We start from the raw sequence: 24,279 nt of genomic DNA, 5'->3' as shown, positions 1-24,279 counted from the left end.
TGATTGATGACCTACATCAATAATTTGCTCTATAAAGTAAAATGAAGGGCTGCTCGGTCAGTGTCATTGTCGATATGATTGATGACCTACATCGGAAAATGTTTTGCGATTACAATATAATATTTTATGTAGGTATAGAAATACACAGTAGGATCAAAAGTTTTATGATCAAGCAGAATTTCTTTTAGAAGAAAATATTTTCATGGTGTCTGTCTGTCGGTCTGTCTGTCTGTAACACGATAACTCAAAAACCGCTAAACCGATTTTAACCAAGTTTGGCACAAAAATACAGTGGCACCCGAGAATCTGGCCATTAGTTTTTGGTGGGGGTGGGGGGTTAGTAAGGGGGTATGGTAGGGGGTTAAAAATTTTAAAAAATCGTAACTCCAAAATTACAGTAGCTAGCGAAACGCGGTTTTCAATTTAAGATTAGGAATAAAGGTCGATTTATAAATTGAAAACGGTGCGGTTCGACGTTGCGGTTGCGATTATTTCTATTGGCTATTACTAACGTTTCAAGGTCAACGTTCCTGTCGAAGTTAAAAATTGGTTAATTTTTGACGTAAAACGTCAACCGCAACAACAACCGAAAAATTTATAATCAACAAAACATCCTGCGTATAAACAAACTTTTTACCGACCGTAACGTCGGGCGTCGAACCGCAACGTTTTCAGTTTATAAATCGACCTTAATATTTGCATCAAAATCTGTAATAACATCAAAATCAGTCAAAGTCGCAGTTTTTGAGATAAAAAAAAATTAAAAATTCCTTTACTTTGAAACGAAAAGAACTGCCCACCAACTTTTTATTAATATATTTTAGTATGGGCGGCTATAAGTGCCTCCCGGCGCCATTTTTTTTTCCTTTCACTCGTACACTGAGATGCAACTAGATAATAAAATAATGTTTAAATAACCTACTCATTAACCGGAATTCAAGTCAGTAATACTGAAACTCAATCACGTTCTCACCAATTTTATTGATTTGTATTTTTATTCAATCATCCTATAATTAAATAAATTCTGAGTCAATAACATAACTTTATATTGAAGGTTATTCCAATTCTTATGCATGGAGATGCTTCCTTCTGCGGGGAAGGGATATGCTACGAAACCATTCATCTTTCCGATCTACCTAATTACAGAACTGGAGGAACCATACACGTAGTCGTTAACAATCAAATAGGATTTACTACTGATCCAAGATTCTCCCGGTCATCTCCTTACGCTACAGGTATGTCAACAATACAATATTATTTAAATGCCATACATTAAAATGGTCCTGTTTTGCAGCTTTAATCTAAATAAAATATCTGTTGCATTCATTTGCTCTATAAAGTAAAATGATGAGGTGCTTGGTTTCTTAAATTATACTGGGTGACCCATCAAAAACCTTCCGCAAGGTATAACGGCCAGGATATATTTTTTTTTTTTTCAAAAAATCCAAAAACACGTCAATTTTGTTTGTGAGGGGGACAACTTTTGCCCCAAAAATGATTGCAAAATCTTCAACCCTCTAAGCGGGGTTGTCATCCCTAACTTTTTCAAATGGGAAGGGGGGTCAAGTGGCGCCACAATGAAAAGAGCTTTTTATTCTCTATATTTCCCCGCTTCGTTTTTGAAAATCGGTAGAGTCATTGAGAAAATATGAAGGATTGAAGTTTGAAAAGAGGGCAACGGCCCAGCTACGTCGAAACACCGGTTCCCATTAGAACACCGAAGTTAAGCGACGTAAGGCGATGCTAGTGGATGGACGGGTGACCGGTTCGAAACTTTGCATCGTGCTGTTGTCCAAAAAGGGAAAAGTGTAAAATCTATTGATACACACTGCTCATTCACGCCGGTTCAAGGCCGGATGAGATCGGATATCTCGTGAGTAAGAGTTAATTTAGACACTTCCTAAGTCGGTAGGCCATTGACCATGATATGGCCGAGGACCGCGGTTCGGATTCCGCGTAAACAAGTAGGTCCCGTCCAGTTTAGCCATTGCAGCAGAAAGGAGACGTTAACTTGAACCTCACACAAGTTTGAAAAGTTTATTTAAACATTTATCAGAGTAAATGATAAGGATAAATTCCTTCGACCAATTTGCTGTTTTTTCTTATTATTTCTAGATGTTTACGCATTTTTTCACTTGCCACAAGGTTGAACGATCAGGTGCAGTCTCAATATCGTTAAGCTGACCCACAATAGAAATTCCAAAAATACCAGCCCGCGACGATCAAAATCGTCATTGTTGAGTTCTTCTACCAACTGAATTTTGTACGGGTGGAACTTGTGTTTTTTTAATATCCTTTGGACACTTGTACGATTCACTCCGGTCTCATTGGCTAATTTTCTTGTACTCAGCATACTATCCATGGTAACTTGGCCCAATACGAATACAGTCTAACAAACGGATCTGAAACAACGGGGAAACGGCAAGGGGATCGCAATTTTCTAAAATCGTGACCGATTTCATTCATAAAATATCCACGAGCGTGCGGTATTTCATAAAAATATATCAGGAATTTTTATAATATTTTCCAGTAAAGTTTATAATATTATTTTACTTTAAATGTACTTACATTTTGTTTAGTCATTAGCCAAATATAGTAATATTTGTTAAAACGCGTGTACTAATTACAATAAACACAAATCAATTTAAAGATATAAAACACAATACAATAACACCGCCACTGGATTTTTCAATAGTAGTGACTGTTTCTAGTATTCCTAGAGAGAGGCATAAAGTTGGGGGTAATGGCGGCAAGACGTGCGAGAATCTCGACCAATCAAACTGGTTGAACCCGGGATGCCATGATGAATTTTGTCAGCGTTGCCAGCTTACCCTAAGCGGACGTTATCTTAAGGAAATACTTTACCTTTTATAATAGGCAGAATGAACGAAATCAGTTAATTAGATAGATTATTACAATAGAATACATTATTACAATAATAACTACGTCAACATATTAGCATATATATAATTATGTATGCTGAAATGAACTAAAATAGGTATATTCAATTTATAGGTAATATCGAGCAACTTTGCTTTTCTATAATTAAACGTGACAACATCGACTTTTTTGCCCGAATTCCTTCCGCCGTTTTAGATTCGTTTGTCAAATACCTCCATAGCTTCATTTACTACAGGATTTTCCCTCTGCCCCTGTTTATTCATAACGGAACAAGTTTCGCGAAATTTTGCTACTAACTCGCGAACAATTTTGCCATAAAGCTGTTTGTCAGGATGACGTTCATGGAATATCTGCGCAAACCGATTGCCACATTCATTATTTTTAAAATAAAGTTCGATTATTTCCACTTTTTCTGCAAGTGAGTACACCATAATTGTTAAAAAGTTTAACGATATTGAGAAGAACTTCAACGCACAAGTCACAGAATAGCTATCTAACAACTACCGCACCTCGTTCAACCTTGTGGCAAGTGAAAAAATGCGTAAACATCTAGAAATAATAAGAAAAAACAGCAAATTGGTCAAAGGAATGTATCCTTATCATTTACTCTGATAAATGTTTAAATAAACTTTTCAAATTTCAATCCATCATATTTTCTCAATGGCCGATTTTCAAAAACGAAGCGGGGAAATATAGAGAATAGAAAGCTCTTTTCATTGCGGCGCCACTTCATCCCCCTTCCCATTTAAAAAAAGTTTGGGGATGACACCCCCGCTTAGAGGGTTGAAGATTTTGCAATCATTTTTGGGGCAAAAGTTGTCCCCCTCACAAACAAAATTGACGTATTTTTGAATTTTCTGGAAAAAAAAAATTACCCTGGCCGTTATGCCTTGCGGAACGTTTTCGATGGGCCACCCTGTACAACAAATTTAAACATTTTTGTCAAAATTTCATTTAGTCAGGTTTATAGGCTTTAGTGTCAATTTCGATATGATTGATGACGTGCATCGGAAAATGTTTTGCGATTAATTTATGTTATATAATCTCCCGACGGACAATATATACCGGGTGTGTCTCAAAAGTGGCTCACCACTATAACTTTTTTATTTTTTCAGATAAAAAACGAGATTTCGTATGTTAATACATGACATAAATTATGATTGATTGATTATTATTCAATTGTCTTCGGTCACTTCCTGTTTCACAGGAAATGACTACAACTTTTGATTTTTAAATGGCACCCTAGGTATTTTTTACTTTATTCGATAGAAAATGACATTCTGAATAGAATGACATATTATATGTCAACTTCTGATATTTTCGCTTAACACAAAATTGTATTTTAAATTTCAATCTAGAGTGCCTTGGCTGTGTTAAAACACTAATTTTTATTCAAGAAACCTTGGAAAAATAGATGTGATCGTCTAATGTTTTAGTGTATTGTCAGGGCCGGTTAAAAGATGCCCAAATCGTATTTAACATTAGCATATTTGGAAAAAGTATTTTTTTACGAATAATTTGGTACCACTTTTTTTTTAGAATTTTTTTTGAATCGCATGTTGCAATTCCAAATAAACCATATTCGGAAATGTCAAAAGTTGACATAATGATATAGCATTCTATTCAGAGCGTCATTTTCTATCGAATAAAGTAAAAAATACCAAGTGTGTCATTTATAAATCAAAAGTTGTAGTCATTTGCGTTGAAACAGGAAGTGACCGAAAACAATTGAATAGGTCAATCAAACCTAATTTGTCATATACTAACATACCAAATCTCGTTTTTTATCTGAAAAAATAAAATAGTTATAGGGGTGAGCCACTTTTGAGACGCGCCCGTTATAATAATTTATTAAATACAATAATTTTAGATGTAGCTAGAGTTGTCAATGCACCCATATTCCACGTAAATGGCGACGACCCAGAGAGCGCAGTATATGTTAGCAAAATGGCAGCGATATGGAGGAACAAGTTCAAAAAAGATGTTGTAATTGATATTGTTGGCTACCGAAAATACGGGCACAATGAATTGGACGAACCCATGTTTACTCAGCCTATAATGTACACCAAAATCAAATCAATGAAGAATGTTTGGCAAAAGTACTGCGATGTTGCAATAGCTGAGGGTAAAATCGATAATTGCAATAATATTGTCAAGGATGGAATTATTGGATATATAAAATAACTAAAATATAAACTCACCGGCAAAAAAAACCGGTCACTAAAAATTAGACCCAATTTCAAAGTTGGATTTCTCGCGAACCACTCATTAGATTTTGATGATTTTTCTTTTAAATTGTAAATTAATTCCTTTTTAACGGATGCTACGTCAGAAATTTTTATTCCGAATTTATTTTGAGCATATACAGGGCACAACAATAAGACGAAGTTTTTTGCCCGAACTTCAGCAGCGGTAGTAGCTATTGCTAAATTAAATCACATTGTAGCTTCAACTTTTGTGAGCATTTTGTTTTTTTAATCACCACATTATCTCTTTTTGTATTGGAGATATCCGAAACGAATGTCTCGGAAAAATTCAGAATTCATCTCGGAAAAGGCAGAAAGTTTAATGTGTAAATAATCAAAGCGACATAGGCGAAAACGGATTTATGAGTATTTGCAATATGAGAAAAACGGTTGTCAAATTAAAAAATGCCATTATCTGTAACGGATGTTGCTCGTATTGTGGCTTTAATTGGGGATGGCCGAAGTCAACGTTATGTCTCCGAAACCCTGGGTATATTTCGAACAACAGTCCAGGATGCCTGGAATCGGTATATGGAAACGGGAAATTTCACCAGGCCAGTGGACACTAGATATTAGTCCCTTAAAATGTCTTTACCTTTTTTTTTTAATTTTCCTGTTTTAGTTAGTTTACATCTATGTTCGGATGTTTGATTTGATTTTAAAGCTTTTTTCGTGGCGTTTGTTTTAAAGCAGCGTATCTCCAATACAAACAGAGATAATGTCGTGAATATAGAATAATAAAGCACTGAATCTAATAATACTTATAAATGGAATATCTACCGAATAGTGCATCGTCGCTGTTGGAAATGTTGGTAGAAAGAAAACATGGTAGAAAGAAATCATGACAGAAAGAAAATAAGGTATGATATTGTGCAGGTTGATGGTCACTACGTCACAGGTGATAAACGGTACTATTGGTCGGCAAGCTCCGCGCGCCATTTTCAAATTGTCAAACAGATCACACATAATAAATGTGTGTAAATATGTCATATCTTTTCAAATTTCAAGCTCGATGATTTGACATAACATTTGGGGTTGTGTCCTAATTCTTCCCTATTATAGGTCTTTATTTATTAGTGGCAATTGAACAATATGGATATTTTTGGTATGGCATATGACAACTTTTTTGGTATGGCATATGACATACATCAACTTACCTCGGTATGAGAGATATATTGAAACAAAATGACTTGTCGTCACCCTAGAATAAGATTGTTCTATAGATCATTTCGATGAAACTGAGAAAACAAAGTTTAAAGTTTAAACTGAATATCCGTGAACACTATATACCAAAATGGTTCTATTAAACATATAAATTAAAACTAATATAAAAACCTATCAAACATATGTATTTATTTTACTTTTAGAAGCTTTATTTAAAAGATATTAGTGATTTATTTTACTTTTAGAAGCTTTATCTTTGGCTTTATTTAAAAGTTGATTAGTATCATTGGATACTAATTTCACCAGATCGATGTTTATAGTATTTTGTCAATGAAGCAAAACGTCAAAATTGTTTCAACTCCCCTCGGTCTCCCCTACTCAGCATGTACAGGGTGAGTCAACGATAGAGTAAAGTCCATTATCTCGTTTGTTTCAAGGTTTACAAAAAAATGTTTAATATAAAAGTTATAGGGATGGTTAAGATACACATTTTAAAATTATTATAGAGTATACAAGGTGCTTCAAAAAAGTGTGGCGGCTATAACGTATGTTTTTTTTAAATGCAACACCCTATTTTTTATTCTATTTTTAGATTCTGCGTAAAATTTCATAACTGTTTTATATATAATGTTATATACCTAAAATTAATAGTTTTTGTAATATTTCAATTTATTTAAACAAATGTTAAATTGCAGTGTGGTAAAAAATTGTCAGTGGTGCCATTGTTTCTGAAGTTGGAATACCAAAATTTGGTAGGAGAGTTTTATAGAGATGAAAAAAAAAAGATATATGTAAAGATATTTTAGTTAAATGATACAGGGTGTTCAAAATATATTTATGAATTTCAACTACTTAAAATTAAAAAATCTCAAATTTTTTAAATGGGACACCCTATATATTATCATTTTTTCTGATAGATTTGACAAAACTCTTCAACTTTTATTAAGTATGTCATATCCCTATATTTAATATTTTGCGAGTTATTCCCATTTTTTCTATTTTTACCCATATTTTCAATACAATTACCCTATAAAATCATAGTTGCCATGACAAAACAAAACTATTTATTACTTACCTTTAACAAGTAGTTTCATAATTAGTTACAATTATTGTTGGTATTAGTTAAAATTAATTAACTTTACTCAAATAAACTAAATCGCAGTAGTGAATTTCTTGGTGTATTTCTATATTATGAAAGATGACCCTTGGGATTTTTTGTCGGGGCGAATAGCCACAGATTAGGGTAATACTAGATTACCTAATTGCTGAAGATTACTGATATATGAATTTTCTTCGACATACAGTAAAGTTTTTCTCGTAGTAATTATGGTTTATAATTCATTTGGTAAAGCCAATATTACTACTGCCGCGAAACCGTCCCAATACACATTGAAGATGTTTTCTAGATAATATACATCTATCCTTATAGTAGTTAGCAAAGTACTATATAATATATAGTACTGAACCAAAAAATGTGGTTTTCTAAGTTGTCCGTGTATATCAATCACATTGACTAATTCATTTCAAGAAAATCTGTAACTATTATCTCTACCATTTATACTTATTACAACAAATTAAACTAAAATTAAAATTTTGTTCTTAACTTGCTTAACAGACATGAAATTGTGATAATTATTACTTTTTGTCATGGTAACTATGATGTTATAGCCCAATTGTATTACAAATATGGGTAAAAATAGAAAAAATTGGAATAAATCGCAAAGTAATAAAAATAGGTATAAGACATTCTTAATAAAAGTTGAAGAGTTTGGTAAAATCTATCAGAAAAAATAATAATATATAGGGTGTACCACTTAAAAAAATTGAAATTCCTTAATTTTAAGTAGTTGAAATTCCTAAATATATTTTGAACACCCTGTAACATCTAACTAAAATATCTTTACATAGGTCTTTTTCTATTGTTGTCCAACTTCAGAATCAATGCCATCATTGACAATTTTTTAACCCACTGCAATCTAACATTTGTTTAAACAAATTTAAATATAACAAAAACTGTTAATTTTAAGTATATAACATTATATATAAAAAAGTTATGGAATTTTACGCAGAATCTAAAAATAAAATAAAAAATAGGGTGTTGCATTTAAAAAAACATATGTTATATTCGCCACACTTTTTGAAGCACCCTGTATACTGTATAATAATTTTAAAATATGTATCTGAACCATCTCTATAACTTTTATATTTAATATTTTTTTGTAAACCTCGAAACAAATGAGATAATGGACTTTACTCTATCGTTGACTCACCCTGTACAGACCTTTAAAAAACCTAATTACGACTTAACGCTGTAAAATCAACAGGGGAGCCAATATTTGGATAATTCAAAATTTGCATATGATTTCCTATGTTTCCAACGACGATGCACCACCCGGTATATATTTCTTATTGGTAGAATAATCTATCAATAAGAATATTGATAGAATCTGAGCAGGTAATGATGAAACTGATAAGTGCAAAGAACTTTTTCGCACTTCATTTACGTCCTGTAGTATTATCAAACAATGTTAGGAATATTATGATTATTGTTAGTTCCCAGTAGTTAGTACGCAGAAAAAAATCGTGGATGTTTGGGAAGTCTCGAAAGAAAGCAATGTTTTTGCGACGTTTCGCGACTTTATTGACAAATTGGAATCGCATGAATGTGTTTAGGCATATGGATTAATATATGTTTTGGTGCCTAAAGAAGCGACAATAAAATCGCGAAACGTCGCACAAACATTGTTTCCTTTCGAGCCTACCCAAACACCCACGATTTTTTTTCCGCGAATTCTAGGAATCACGACAGATACAGAAATTAACGATTATAAACATCAATACGAAAAAATTTGCGAGGAAGATTTTAATAGGGCCTCTCAAGAAACAACGGTCAGATTCAGTGACTGGATAGACTCGCCGTGGAATAACTTCTTCGAAAATAAAGATAAAACCAAATGCGAACCAACAGGAGTAAGTGAAGACGTACTAAAACATATCGGTATGAAGTTTGCCAGTCCTCCGCCAGACGGTTTTGTAATTCATAGAGGTAAGTATTGAAAACAATATTTTTTATTGAAAATATAAAATTTTATATTAAAAAAATAAAACTAAATAGAAGCTTCTATTTTACTGTAATATTAAATTTATATAATATTTAATAACTTGTAGTTGTGAAGAGAATATTGAAACATAGAATGGATATGGTAACGCACCAAAAGTGTGATTGGGCAATAGGAGAAGCAATGACTTTTGGAAGCTTACTAAAAGAGGGTGTGCACGTAAGATTATCTGGTCAAGATGTTGAGAGAGGAACATTCTCACATAGACATCATGTATTGCATCATCAAACCCAGGACAAGACTCGATACACGTAAGGATGATTTATTAATAGAGAACAACGGCATACGGTCGAATCGGCCTACAAACACGTAAACGTTTACGTACACATGCGCATTTCTTATATTTTCTATTTTTTATACACTTAAAAGATTCTTTACGTCTACGTATACGTGCCAGGAGCGGCCGACTCGACCGTATGCCGTTGTTCTCTAATAAAAAATGCACTACTGTACGCATCAGCTGAGAAGGCTAGTGCGTCATGCCAGCAATTTTCCTCTCTCTTGAACGAGTCATGGATGCGCAAATGCAAGACAGACATACGAGAACTAGGCGATGACGCCACGTGGAATTTTCTTAGATCATTCGTCCATAGAAGCCTCAGTTCCTTGTAATAAATCGGTTCCATTTTCGTGTCGCCATCTCTGGTCATAGGCGACATTTATAGGATAGCCAAAGGGGTGCGGGGCCGGGGGGAACAGGCGGGAATTTTAAAATACACCTTTTTATTTTAATTATTTTTATTCGTTATTTGCAATTTTATTATTAAAATATATATTATGTGAAACAGTCACACAATATATCTTAAAAATAAAATTACAAACGGAAACAAAAGGAATTAGATAATCTGAAACTCTACTAAGTTTATTGATAAAAAAGTTATGCTATGCAAATTGATATATTAAGTATAACCTCTTTGGTATAACATTGTTAAACAAGCATTAACAAGTCATAACATATCAGATCATAGAACTAAAAAAAAGTATTATTACATAAAAACAGGTGATACAATACTTAATTAATTTTGACATAATATCAAAACTGCAAACACAACCACACTTATCACAACAGAAATTAACACACACTTCCACGGCAAATGTCCAAGAAAGACTGATAGTTCTGATTGGTCCTTGGTCCTTGGTCCTGGTCGTAGCTCACGTCGTATTGTCGGTAAGCAACATCTTGAATATTTAACCTACATAACCCTGTATTCGTCCTTTATGCATGAATAAATGAACTGAAGATGCAGGTTGTCCATTACGTCAATATGGTTATAATCTAAGAGCTGGCTAGATAAAAAAAACCTATCATCCTTTTGCGTAGCCATTATAAATAGTCATGTCTGCCAGCGTGATCCCGTGGCTTAAAGCGAGGGCGGCCATCAAATATACGATATATAAATATATTTTTTCATCATACTGCAAATCCTCGCTCTCGCAAACGTGTATTTTTTTAAAATTTTCTTGTATATCTTAGAAAACTTTTTAGAACTGCCTGTTCCCACACAGCAAATTTACCCACGGTATAATTATTTCTAACCTATCATGCCAACGGCTTTACTCTATGGTTACGAAAAAGAATGGATGCAAATACAGAAAAAACCGCGCCCGCTTTAAGCTTTTTTTAAGGCTACACAACAGGATACTTCACAAGAAAAATTAGCCATGTAACGATGATAAGGTTTTTTTATGTAACAGCTCTCCGTTTATTATTACCGTTTGACCTTGTAGACTGTGGAAAAGTCCGATTAAATTTATATCTCCGAAACTAAAGTTTCAAAAAAAGTCATACTATACTACAAATTCATTTACCCAGTAGTAGTTATACAAAACATTTTTGGTAAACTCTGTCTCAAATAGTTTCTGAAAAAAAAATAATTTTTTTAAAAGGTCCAATTAAATTTATATGTCCAAAACTAAAGTTTCAAAAAAAATCATACTATACTACAAATTCATTTACCCAGTAGTAGTTATAAAAAACATTTTTGGTAAACTCTGGTCTCAAATAGTTTCTGAATTTTTTTTTAAAGGTCCTGGCAAAAAATCTGTTCCCGATAAATTAACTACATTTTTAAGGTATTTTCAAGATTTGTATCCTGACCAGGCACCTTATACCGTATGCAACAGTTCGATCTCTGAATATGGCGTTCTCGGATTTGAACACGGATACTCTATGGCTAGCCCCAATTCTTTGGTACTATGGGAAGGTCAGTTTGGGGATTTTTCAAATAACGCACAGGCTATGTTCGATACCATGATTGCCAGTGGACAAAGTAAATGGATACGTCAATGTGGAATGGTATGTTTGTTGCCACATGGACTTGAAGGTACCTACCTTTGAACTATCAGATATATTTTTCATTATCGGATTTTTTTATACACACACCGGCACGAAAAACGGGCACCTTAAAATATTGATGTATTTTAAAGTTTAATAAATTTTGTCCTAGTGGACCGATTTTGATGATTTTTAAGCAATTTGTAGCTAAATTTTTTGACTCTTTAGTATATCCTTCTAAATTAAGAATGAAACTTCTCTGTCTATGTTGATATTTTGGTGAAAGTTTCAGAAACACCCTGTGGAATATGTTAACAATGCAAACAATTTAAACATTGTTTTTTCATCTAGGTACGTCTTTTCCCGATAGTTTATTTTTTAATGCATCTCAATAGCTTTATTTTTATTGGATAGTAGCTTTTGAATAAGAGAGTAACGATTTACAGCAATTTAGCATTTATTTTGGGTCCTCATCAGCACACTTATGTATATTGTTTTTGTAATGTCACAATCATTGAAAGGTCATATAATTATTGTTTATTGAGGTTTTCTCTAACAGAGATGTATCGGCTATTGATACTTTAATTGATCATAATAGAGATCAACTTTTGGACTTAAAACCATATCATATCTACTAGAGTAACTGCCCAACAGACAGTAATAATATGATTTTTCAAAAACAGTGACATTAAATAAATCATAAATACTATTTTATAGGTCTGATGACTAAGCTAAGAGCAAAAGCAAAGTAATGGCTTTAAAGTAAAAAATTTGAAAAAATGTTAGTGTCTCCTTCAAAAGCGAATATCTCCAAAAAAATAAAACTATTGAGATTGAGATGAATTAAAAAAACATCAAGAAAAGATACACTTAGATGATAAAGTGATTTTTAAATTCCTTGCTTTGTTAACGTACCCTACAGGGTTTTTCAGACTTTTACCAAAATATCAACATTTTGTTTTTCCTCGTATAAATAATGACAGATGGCTACTTTAATTTTTAATTTAGAAAGACACACTAAAAAGTCAAATAATTTAGCTACAAACTGCTTAAAAAATCATCAAAATCGGTCCACTAGAACACAATATACAGTATGTCCACGGATTGTCTGTATAAGAGGAAAAACTTTTTTTATTATTAATATTGTGAGAAAAATGCATTTTTCATAAAAAAAAATTGCTTGTTCTAAAATGAATAATCCCGTTTCTACTTTTTCAAATTTCCATACAGTTTTAAAGAAAATTAAGAAAGACATGAAAATATGGTTGAATTTTTTGTCCTAATAGTCCGGTCAACATCCCGTGCGTTTTTAATAGGGGACCTTTTTTATTGTTCTTACTAGTTCATTAGGTGTCTAAGATCAAATTTAAAACGGGAGTCTCTTCCAAAATGGCGTCGTTTGGCCGCCATATTGATTTATACCAAAAAACACCTAAAAAATTTAAAAAAATTAAGCCTGTGTTACCACCAATACCATGTCATAGTCGATGTTGGAATAAAGTACCAGCTTCGACGACTTGGAGACAGTTCGCCGTAAATCTTTATAAATATTTGTAAAATCGCCATCCTCAAGCCGTAGCTTTCCATCTGATCAATGATATATACGATGAGAACGTGTTAATGGACAGCGTGACGCACCAAGAGCAGAAACGCCGAATGCAATCGTACGGATTTGTTCCAAATATATATCCTGTGGCTGGCCAGAAAATGCCTACAGGTAAATCATGGCGTTCTTTTCTTTCAAAACCGGAAAACAAACGGGGACTGCAAGAATTTATTTTAAAAGAATGGGTCAAATATGATCATACCGCTGATTGGTATTCACAAAAGACCTAATCTGCTATAGCCTAAGAACTGGCGAATGTGATCCAAGATTTGAGGCATCCTCACCATCTGAAGCGGATATAAGAGCATTTTTCCAAGCGGCTAAACTGAGCGATTCTGACTTCGTTGTTTTTGATTTTGAGGACACAGATGTGTGGATTATTGCTTCATACATTAGCCATTTATATATATAAATTCGGGTCAGAACGTCCTACGACGTTGTCCGATGCCTAACTTCCACCCTGTGCGATTTTCCCATCGATCTTCGGTCAGATTTTTCTCGCTCATCGACCTTCTTATTCCTTCAATCCATGTTTTCTTGGGACGTCCTTTCTTTCGTTTACCAGGTGGTATCCAATGAATGACTTGTTTTGGAATTCTTTCATTGTGCATTCTCTGAACGTGGCCGTACCATATTAATTGTTTTTGTTCTATATCATTTACTATTGTTCCCTCTATTCCCATCTGTTGTCTAATGTCTTCATTTCTGATCTTATCCCTCCGTGAAATTCTCATTGCTCTTCTAATCGCGTCCATTTCTGTTGTCTCTAATTTCCTTTTTATTCCTTTCAGTGAGTCGCCATGTTTCACATCCATAGAGTAATATGCTTTTAACTAGTGTCTCGTATATATTATATTTCCTGTTTTTTGTAATTTCAGTGCTCCATAGAATGCCATTTATGCATCTGATAACTCTTCGTGCCTGTATTACTCTGTTGTTTATTTCTCTATCGTCCGTTCCATCTCCTGTAAATATCGATCCCAGGTACCTGTAATCTTCACATGCCCTAATTTCCATATTATTGTCTAAAATAAGATTTTCTGTATTAGCTCCAATTGGAAGGTATTTTGTTTTTTCTGTATTTACTGTTTTACTAACTCTTCGTGCCTGTATTACTCTGTTGTTTATTTCTCTATCGTCCGTTCCATCTCCTGTAAATATCGATCCCAGGTACCTGTAATCTTCACATGCCCTAATTTCCATATTATTGTCTAAAATAAGATTTTCTGTATTAGCTCCAATTGGAAGGTATTTTGTTTTTTTCTGTATTTACTGTGAGACCCCATTTAGCATATTCTTCAATTATTTTCCGCACCATATATTCCATGTCATCTTTGTCGTTTGCAATTATGGCCTGGTCGTCTGCAAATTGCAAGGTGTATAGGCATATGTCATTTAGTTCTATACCCATTCCGTTACATTTTCTTTTCCATAGATGTAAGGCCTTGGCAATATAAATTTTAAATAGTGTTGGGGATATACAGCAACCCTGTCGGAGCCCTTAGAAATTTCCTCTGAGAGACCGTTGACCGTTTTTATTTGTGATTTTCCTCCATGGTAAAGATTCTGTACAGCTTTTATCAGAGCTGCGTTAATTCTTGATTCGTGCAATACTTCCCATAATTTTATTATTGGCACTGTATCATATGCTTTTTGTAGATCGATGAATGTTATATGAGCTTCCTGGTTTCATTAGCCATTTAACTGAACAGAATATGTTTATGTACAAAAAAAAACGAGTGGTTCAGAGTTTTTTAATTGTTGATCTCTATGTTCAGATTTAGATAAAGCCTCGGCTGCTGTTGGTGTTTATACATTTACCGGATGTGATTCTGTAGAAGGGTTTTTTGGTTTGGGAAAGGTCACTGCAATGAAACGTTTGCTTCACTCAGATAATGCAAGTTATTTTCAGACAATACAGCAGCTTGGTTCTAGTGACGAATTTTCAGAACAGCTCTTTGTTATTCTCGAATTATTCACACTTAGAGTTTTGTATAACGATCCGGTAAGCAAAACGTTGGCTCATGCTAGAGCTCGTAAGTGGCGACAATTACACCAATTTGATACTGCACGGTTGCCGCCAGACGTAGATTCATTCATCATCAGCATTGTCTCAGGAGTCACTTACAGGCCTATGAGTACAAAAATGCAAGGCAGTTACGAAGTTTAACACTTACAGAATTTGGGTGGAAGTCCGACGAAGGAGGATTGCGGCCTCATATGCATATGCAACCTGCATTACCTACGGCGGCCCAAAAGTTTCTTTTATACCAAGGTAGTGATGAGGTCAAAGAATAAGTGGCGACTGATTTAGTAGACAAGACAGAAGACAACGACATTGATGACGAGGTGGAGGAAGAAGCAGATGACACAATATCGACATGCATATGATTCAGCACTGGAAGACAGCGACACAGATGATGAATAAACGTTTTTTTTATTATTTTAACCACTCTGTATGTTAACCTAATATCACAAATATATATCTTAAATATTTTTAAGTCTTTAATTTAAACTTTCAAGCACAAAAGTATATATTTGTTAAGCAGGTAAGTCATTTTTAAGTATGTTTTTCTTTTCAGCCTGAAATTCAAGATGGCAGCCGAACGACAGTTTTTTTAAGAGACTCCCATTTTTAAATTAATTAAAACCATGTTAAATATTACTATCAGCAATAAAAAAAGGCCCCCTCAAAAAACGCACGCCCCCTCAAAAAACGCACGGACGACCGGACTATAAAAATCAAAACGCGTTTTTATAGTAATATAACCTTTTTACACACTTTATTAGCACACAATTTATTTAGTTAAATGCTACGCAAAGGGTGGTCGGAGGGTGATAGTTATCAGAATATATGATATTTTAACAACAGTAAAGAATATGACATTAATCAAAATTAATAATAACCATCTGTTAATGAATGAAATCGAATTGATATTACCATATGGTGCGTTTAGACTTGAGCACGCACGCACTGATCCTCCGCGAATGCTCAAGTGTAAACGGCTGTGCGCGCACGCTCACGTGCTCAAAGGGATTTTATGTGTGCGCGAACGCTCAATTTGCACCGGCAATTTGTTTTGTCTGCGTTCGTGCGTGCGTGTGTGATTTTTTTTCGTTTTCTTTATTAAAATTATGGAGTGGATTAATGAATCTTCGTTAATTCGGTGCATTATTTTCGCCAACACAACTCTGCTGTGCGCGCACAAATGGATCACTTCATTCGTCGAAAAATAAGTTTTTAATTTGAACGGAGCCGAGAGCGCGAACGAATGCCGTGCGCGCACGCTCAGCTCGCGCTAAACGCACCAATAGAAAGGCCTTTTGATTTTAAGGACTTTTATGGAAAAAATTCAACCACATTTTCAAGTTTTTCTTAATGTTCTCTAAAAAAACGTATGGAAATTTGCAAAAGTATAAACAGGATTATCCATTTTAGAACAAGCAAAAATTTTATGAAGAATGCATTTTTCTCAAAATGTCAATAATAAAAAACGTTTTTCTCTTGTAAAGACAATCCGGGGACATACTGTATAAAACTTTAAAATACATGAAAATTTTAAGGTGCCCATTTTTCGTGCTGGTGAGTGTAAAAAAGATCACACCCAGTACAAGTTGAAATAAGTGAGTCATGAGAGTATACACGTACCCAGCCCAAGGTACTTCAGCTGAATAATTTATTTCAACTTGCCTTGAGTGTGTAATCTTTTCTATTCTCTATCGATCTTCCTTAAGTAGTATTATTTTCTTCCTACTTTCTCTTCTTTGAGCAACAATACACCAAACCAAACTATTCGGTTTTAGGTCAAGGTCCTGAACATTCCAGTGCCAGGATCGAACGATTTCTTGAATTGTGTGCTGACGATTCCGATTACCTCCCACCAGATTTTTCAAATTTAGCTCTAAATCAACTTAATGATATTAATTGGATCGTAGCTAATTGCACAACACCGGCAAATTTATTTCACATCCTCCGCAGGCAAATTAAACTGCCCTTTAGGTAAATATGTTAAAGTAATCGCAAAACAATTTCCGATGCACGTCATCAACTTTGAGTGACAAACGATGGCGGCAGCGCTGCCAGATTGTGATAGATTTATGAGATCAATCTTAATTTAAAAGTGACAAACAATATATTTATTATAATACTTTTTAAAGATTTTTACGTTTTATTTTTCATTTAATAACTAATAGTTTAGTAATTAATTGATTTATTTGTTTTAGAGTTTATTTTACTTATTACATATTGGCAAAAACTAGTCCATTATGAAGATTATTGTAAGCGTTATTATGAGCTATTTATTTATTTAATGATGGATCTTATTATTATCTTACAACGCCATAAGTGGTAATAGCAAGTAAGAAGGTGCTGTTAATGCACAAACTAATAAGCACAGAATTTAATAAAAACTAACGTAGGAATAACTTTGAAAGTCGTGTAAAGTGCTTATCAATCAAACTTCCTTCTGCAGTTAAGGGTAATAAAAGGTCTTTATTATCACGTTCTCGTTCAAAATAGGTTATCAGGGAAGCTACAAGCTCGTTGCTTCGACTGTTTAAATGCTTCGGCATATTTTCAACACACAATTTCAAGAAATGCAATACAAAAACTCGAAAATTTAGTTCTTAAAAGAACTGTTTGTGATTAAAAGTACAATTTTTAAAAAAAAGACTATAAAAATAGGCAAAAAACGATAATTACTCACAAAGATTCAACAACAACACGAAATTAATATATTTAAAATTTGACTGACAAATAATTACTTCCAAATATTGTGAAAAAAACTGTATAAAACTGAAAAAATGTAATCGAGTTATTTTATTTAATAAAAAACGGTATGTGTTAATACAAAACAAAGAAGAACAAGACACCACATACCAAAAAATATAAAAAAGAACTATTTCTTACTTTCAAGCTTAATGAAACTTCCCGCATTTATGATTATATTTATCAATATAACATAAGTATGTATAAATACAAATTTGTAATATTCCACAGGAATAAATAAACAACATAAATAATATAATAATAAAATAGAAAACAAATTTCTTGCAGTATAGGTATATAATAAAATTATATTATAAGTATTCTTGCCACTTAACTGCTGATACAGAAATTTAATTCTACGCTGTGTTTGTCATAATGTGGATCAACCTGCTCTCACTACCGGTTTCGGAGCCCTACTCCATCATAAGGTGAGCTTGGACAGATCCACAAAATGACAACCACAGCGCAGAGATAGTTAATTCGGACTTGTCGGAAAGTGTCGGTTAGATATTAAGTCCCGAACGGGAGATAGCCGCCTGCGTGCAATGGTAATACTTTCGTACCACCGAGGCGCATTATCAATAGTAAAAGGATGGTAGAAGGCTTTTTTTTCCAGGCAAGCCAAATTATAAAATAGAAAACAAATTTCTTGCAGTATAGGTCTATAATAAAATTATATAAGTATTCTTGCCACTTAACTGCTGATACAGAAATTTAATTCTACGCTGTGTTTCAAGCTCACCTGATGATGGAGTAGGGCTCCGAAACCGGTAGTGAGAGCAGGTTGATCCACATTATGACAAACACAGCGTAGAATTAAATTTCTGTATCAGCAAGTGGCAAGAATACTTACATAATTTTATTATTTATTAATAATAACACTTACCGAATTTTATACCTTAAAAGTTGATAATTAACTTTAATCTTAATTTTTTTAAACCAGTACCTTTTGGCGTTATTTTTCTGCAGTACTAAAATCCATTATTTACCTATCGTGTGATGTCGATATTTTACAGCTACTCCAGTTTTTAGTATGTGTTTAGTATGGTCCACAGAACAGGTATGGCCCTTCTACCATATTCGAGATGCACTTATCTACGACGAGATGGTATACGAACTTTATTGATGATAACTTTATTAGTGTATAAGACTTTCTGCCTGGGCAGCGAGTATTAACCATAAACTGTGCTCTGGGCCTACAGTTAATTTTCACTCGATTTTTCCTCCACTTGACTTCAAAAGACACAAAACACACGTAATAACACCAATCAAAATGCATCATCTTCCAAAACGCAGGGTATTTGACAAAAGTTGACACAAAATTATAACCTATAATTTGGCAAGACTTTGACAAGCGTCAAAAATCTAACGGCGAGTTCATACTGGTTCATACGCATCGGCGTCCGTTTGTCGTTCATCGTTCCGTCAAAATAAAATTGAAATACGATCTGTCATTTTTGAAATAAACCAAGAAAACTGGTTAACAACAAGAGACGACGTATGACGGATTTATATTTATACCCATCCATAGTTAACTTAAAAATTATTAGAAATTTTTTAGTAAAATAAATAGATTGATATGGGACGTCATCTGCTTTTCTTCTGTCATCGTCTGTAGAAATCTTACCTGAGAAAAAAAGAGTCGGTATTTCTACCGTAGCCTTTGATGGTAATGACAGCTAAAACTATGACAACAATCAACACGACGCTCATTGGCCGTACGTACCGATAGCTGTCGGTAACTCTGTCGTGAACTGTCGGTCATTAATAGGACATATAGCAAATTTGTACCGACGACTCTCGGTATCTTTACCGTAAAGTTAATAAGGTCACGGTAGAGATACCGATCCTCGTCGGTACAAATTTGCAATATCAGCCATAGGGCCGATCGGTAACTATGACAACAACAATTATCACATTTTTACTACATACAAATACGTATCAAGAGCTGTCGTAACTTACCGATACCGACGACTGTCGATGCCGTGTACAGAATAGCGCCCCAGGTTTATTTAGTGTCAATGTCGATATAATTGATGACGTGCATCCGAAAATGTTTTGCGATTACAATATTTATTTAGTTGTAAAACTAAAATGTTCTACTTTCTTAGAAAACCGCTGATTCTCTTTACTCCCAAAAGTCTATTGCGACATTCAGAAGCTAAGAGCGATTTTAGTGAAATGACTGAAGGTGTCTAATAAGAAAATAATGGATTAAAGTTTAGCTAATTCAGTCCGTTTCAGGTACGGAATTCCAGAGATTAATTCCTTCGAAAGGACGGGTGACCGAAGATCCAAATATTGTAAAACAACTGGTATTTTGTTCAGGAAAAGTATATTACGACTTCATAAAAGAAATTGAGAAGAGAAAACTGGATGACAAAATAGCTGTGGCTCGTGTTGAACAAGTACGTCTAATCAGGGTTGCCACCTGTCCCGATTTTGTCAGGACAGTCCCGATTTTGATCCAAAAGTCCCGCGTCCCCACGCAAAGCCCTAATGTCCCGATTTTTATTTGTTTAATAGCCACGTTTTTATTAAACAACAAAATTGTAAAATTTATTACTTATTAAAAATACATGTTTATTAATTTCTTGAATTTAAAAACAGTTATTTTCCAGGAATTAATTAAAATCTTAGAAATTTTAGAATTAAAAGAAGTAGCTCTGTTTAATAAATATTCGGTAATAAAAACTTGCGTAAAAGAAATTAGCTAAAAAGGATATAAAAATTATAGAAAAAAATAAAGTATTTTTAAAACTAGAGTAAATTATATGCCTTCATTGTTAAGTTTGTTATATTATATTTTCACGTATGATGTTGAAGTAGACATACGCTAGAAATAGATGTTCAGGAGCTCATTAGAACTGAACTTCAAATCTCATTTAATTTTAATATATCGCATATAAGATTTTTTGGACGACAAGGCTCTTATTAGTACCTACAGCAACAAAACAAATAAAAAATATTTATTACAGTTGGCGTCAACCTTTGGTGTAACAACAGCAAAATAAATCACTAATTCACCGCAATACATCAAAACACTTTGCTTTTAACACTGGACGCTCGGTTCGCTATTCGTAAATTTGAAGCTAACCATCAGTTTTCATCATTTGCTGATGATGTTAAGCTGGTTAGCCCTCTGTCCGTCTCTATCACGATAACTCAAAAATCGCTAAACCGATTTTAACCAAATTTGGCACAAAAATATTGTGGCACCCGAGAATCTGGCTATTAGTTTTTAGTGGGGGTGGGGGGTTGGTAAGGGGGTATGGGAGGGGGTTAAAATTTTTAAAAAATCGAAACCAAACCAAACCAAACCAAACCAAAATTACAGTAGCTAACGAAACGCGGTTTTCAATTTAAGATTAGGAATAATATTTGCAACAAAATTTGTAATAACATCAAAATCAGTCAAAGTCGCAGTTTTTGAGATATTCCGTGTGGAGAACTCCAAACTCCCATCAGACGCGACCCCAGGTGGCGGATAGGGGAAATAACCGCGGCCCAAAATTGGAAAAATTCCTTTACTTTGAAACTAAAAGAACTGCCTACCAACTTTTTATTAACATATTTTAGTATGGGCGGCTATACGTGCCTCCCGGTGCCAATTTTTTTAATTTGTTTTTAATTTTTACGTATGTTATGTTTATTTATGTTATGTTATTTAAAATCAAAGAAACTATTGCTATACATTACTAACATCTACAGATGCATGAGCAATACATTTATTTTTATTAGATTGTATCAAAAAAGACTCCTCTATTTTTCGTTTATAGGCTACGCTTCTTTCTTTATAATTTTTAAAATTTCAACATCAACGATTTTATAGACGTATCTGTTTAAATAAATTAAAATGTTCTCGAATATTTGCACTTAGATATTTTAAATAGTTTTTTTTCTTTGTGTTTTTTTTTTGCTTCTGACGACGGGAAGAGATATACTTCCAGAAACATAAAGCATTTTTTGCCCATTAGGCAAATTTGTGCTGATGATTAGCCTCCGTTGGATTAAACACAGCAGTGTTTATAAAAAATAACTATTTTATTTTGTAGATTTTCTTACAGCGGTTTCAGATGGAGCGGAGCGTCCGCGCTGTTCGTCCCCGTGTTTTTTCAATATAGACGTTGGACGAAATCATCCGGATGGAGCATACGCGATCCATGTGAAATTGTTCATATAAATTCATGACATTTGCTCGAAGTCGCGAACGGTCCGCTCCATTTGAAAGCGCTGTTACAGTGGCGAAATACCCATAGGATTTTTTGGAGAGATGAATCATCCACAGAGGTAGAGACATGTTTTATAATTGTTATGTTTAATTTTAGATGTGTCCATTTCCCTATGACCTGGTAACAAAAGAATGTGAAAAATATAAAAATGCTAAGATCGTGTGGGGACAAGAAGAGCATAAAAATTCAGGTTGTTGGACGTATATGCTACCAAGATTCGAGACAGCCCTCAAAGGACTAAGAGCAATCACGTGAGTGAGAAAGTAAGGTAGCGAAACCAAATATGGTTTTGAAAATGAACTTATATTCTTAGGTACGTAGGAAGACCACCGTCAGCCAGTACTGCTTCGGGGAACAAAATCCAATATCAAAATGAATATGAAAATTTAATGAATGACATCACTAAGTGTTGCGAATAGAGAAAATTGTGTAAATGTGATAAACTATTGTTGAAGTTCTGTAAATTGTATATTTTTCGCAAATTCTAAATATATACTTTTTTCTACAACTGTCTAATAATTATTATAAATGCTAGAAAATGATATTCTGAATCGAATGACATATAATATGTAAACTTTTAACATTCTCGCTTAATAAAAAATTGTATTTTAGATTTCAATCTAGAGTGCCATGGCTATGTTAAAAACACTAATTCTTAATCAAGGAGCCTTCTAAAAATAGATTTGATCGTCTAATGTTTTAGTGTCTTGTCCTGGCCGGTTAAAAGATGCCCAAATCGTACGAGGGTGGCCCATTAGCATATTTGGAAAAAGCATTTTTTACGAATAATAATTTGATACCACACACTTGGTATTTTGAGTTAAATTTTCGTTACGAACCACAAGTTATAATTTCAATTAAGCTATATACGAAAATGTCAAAAGTTGACATATAATGTGTCATTCTATTCAGAGTGTTATTTTCTATTGCATAAAGTAAAAAAAATACCTAAGGTCCCATTTAAAAATCAAAAGTTGTAGTCATTACCGACAGAAAGTGACCGAAAACAATTGAATATGTCAATCAATCCTAATTTATGTCATATACTAACATACCAAATCTCGTTTTTTTAACTGAAAAAATAAAAAAGCTATAGGGGTGAGCCACTTTCGAGATGCACCACCCGGTATATTAAAAATAACAGAGACCTCAAGATGAAACTCTGAGGATCTGAACCTGATATAATTTTTGCCATCGGAGAGTACGTCTGATCCAGCAACCCTCACTTGCTTTTGAAAACTATATAAACTATTAACATATTAAATATGAGCTTTCATAACTAAATCTACCTGGCAAATTTACTGTCGGAAGTGTTTTATATTTTAATTAGCCATTAAAAGTATAATCTTCAGTTGTAAAATGTTGATAAGCTTATAAAATTGTTTCTATCTTCAATAAATTTGTTTCAGCTGCGTATCACCGAAATAACAAACTCGGGCAAAGTACTTTTTGGATTCGGAAAGCAATGATCTTTTGGTCCATTCTTTAAGCACTTCGAAATACCACAAAATGACGGCATGGTGAATTTTATTTCACGCAGAACAAAAAGAGAAAGAAAAGCACAACGGTGGCAAATATCCTTAACAAACCGACTAAAAATTATGAAACAAACTCGATAGTTTTCGATAAACACACTTCTTATTTAGAAACAGACACATCGAAAGCTATAATCTATCTTTTTTTCGTAAAATGGCAAACTAAAATGGAGGAGGAACCACGGAGGAACGGGAAACAAGAAGTTTAATTACGATCTTTGTTTTTGGGCGAGAATATTTGAAATTAAAGTAGCGGCAATTTTTTGTGTGACAGCTGCGCCTCTAGCGAGATAAGGAACTATAAAAGCTGCCCCGAGAGTGGAAAGAATATGAAAACAATTAGAAAGTAAACAAAATGTGACATCAAAATTGACAAACAATGGCAAAATCATATTTTTGCTGGTAATTTAATTGTAGCTTTCTCTGGCCTTAT

General features: G+C 33.7%; 1 protein-coding gene across 3 annotated transcripts in view; it reads left to right on the top strand.

The window, feature by feature from the left end:
- Positions 1–22,819, top strand: part of LOC115876361 (2-oxoglutarate dehydrogenase, mitochondrial-like) — a 37,257-nt gene extending 14,438 nt beyond the window's left edge. For 2 of the 3 annotated variants that reach the window (XM_030892104.1, XM_030892102.1), the window contains 10 exons: positions 1,055–1,235; positions 4,772–5,026; positions 9,109–9,357; positions 9,480–9,681; positions 11,504–11,754; positions 17,116–17,311; positions 20,191–20,270; positions 20,324–20,487; positions 22,408–22,562; positions 22,625–22,819. In XM_030892104.1, coding sequence (XP_030747964.1) covers positions 1,055–1,235; positions 4,772–5,026; positions 9,109–9,357; positions 9,480–9,681; positions 11,504–11,754; positions 17,116–17,311; positions 20,191–20,270; positions 20,324–20,487; positions 22,408–22,562; positions 22,625–22,730 — 1,839 coding nt within the window. In that variant the 3' untranslated portion in view covers positions 22,731–22,819. Of the gene's footprint in view, positions 1–1,054; positions 1,236–4,771; positions 5,027–9,108; positions 9,358–9,479; positions 9,682–11,503; positions 11,755–17,115; positions 17,312–20,190; positions 20,271–20,323; positions 20,488–22,407; positions 22,575–22,624 lie in introns of all 3 variants that reach the window. The other variant, XM_030892103.1, reaches the window with a different exon arrangement.
- Positions 22,820–24,279: the final 1,460 nt, after the last annotated feature.

This window comes from Sitophilus oryzae, unplaced genomic scaffold (genome assembly GCF_002938485.1).
Source record: "Sitophilus oryzae breed Bouriz unplaced genomic scaffold, Soryzae_2.0 scaffold_1432_pilon_pilon, whole genome shotgun sequence".
Taxonomy (NCBI): Eukaryota; Metazoa; Arthropoda; class Insecta; order Coleoptera; family Curculionidae; genus Sitophilus; species Sitophilus oryzae.
This window is presented reverse-complemented; position numbering and strand designations above follow the sequence as displayed.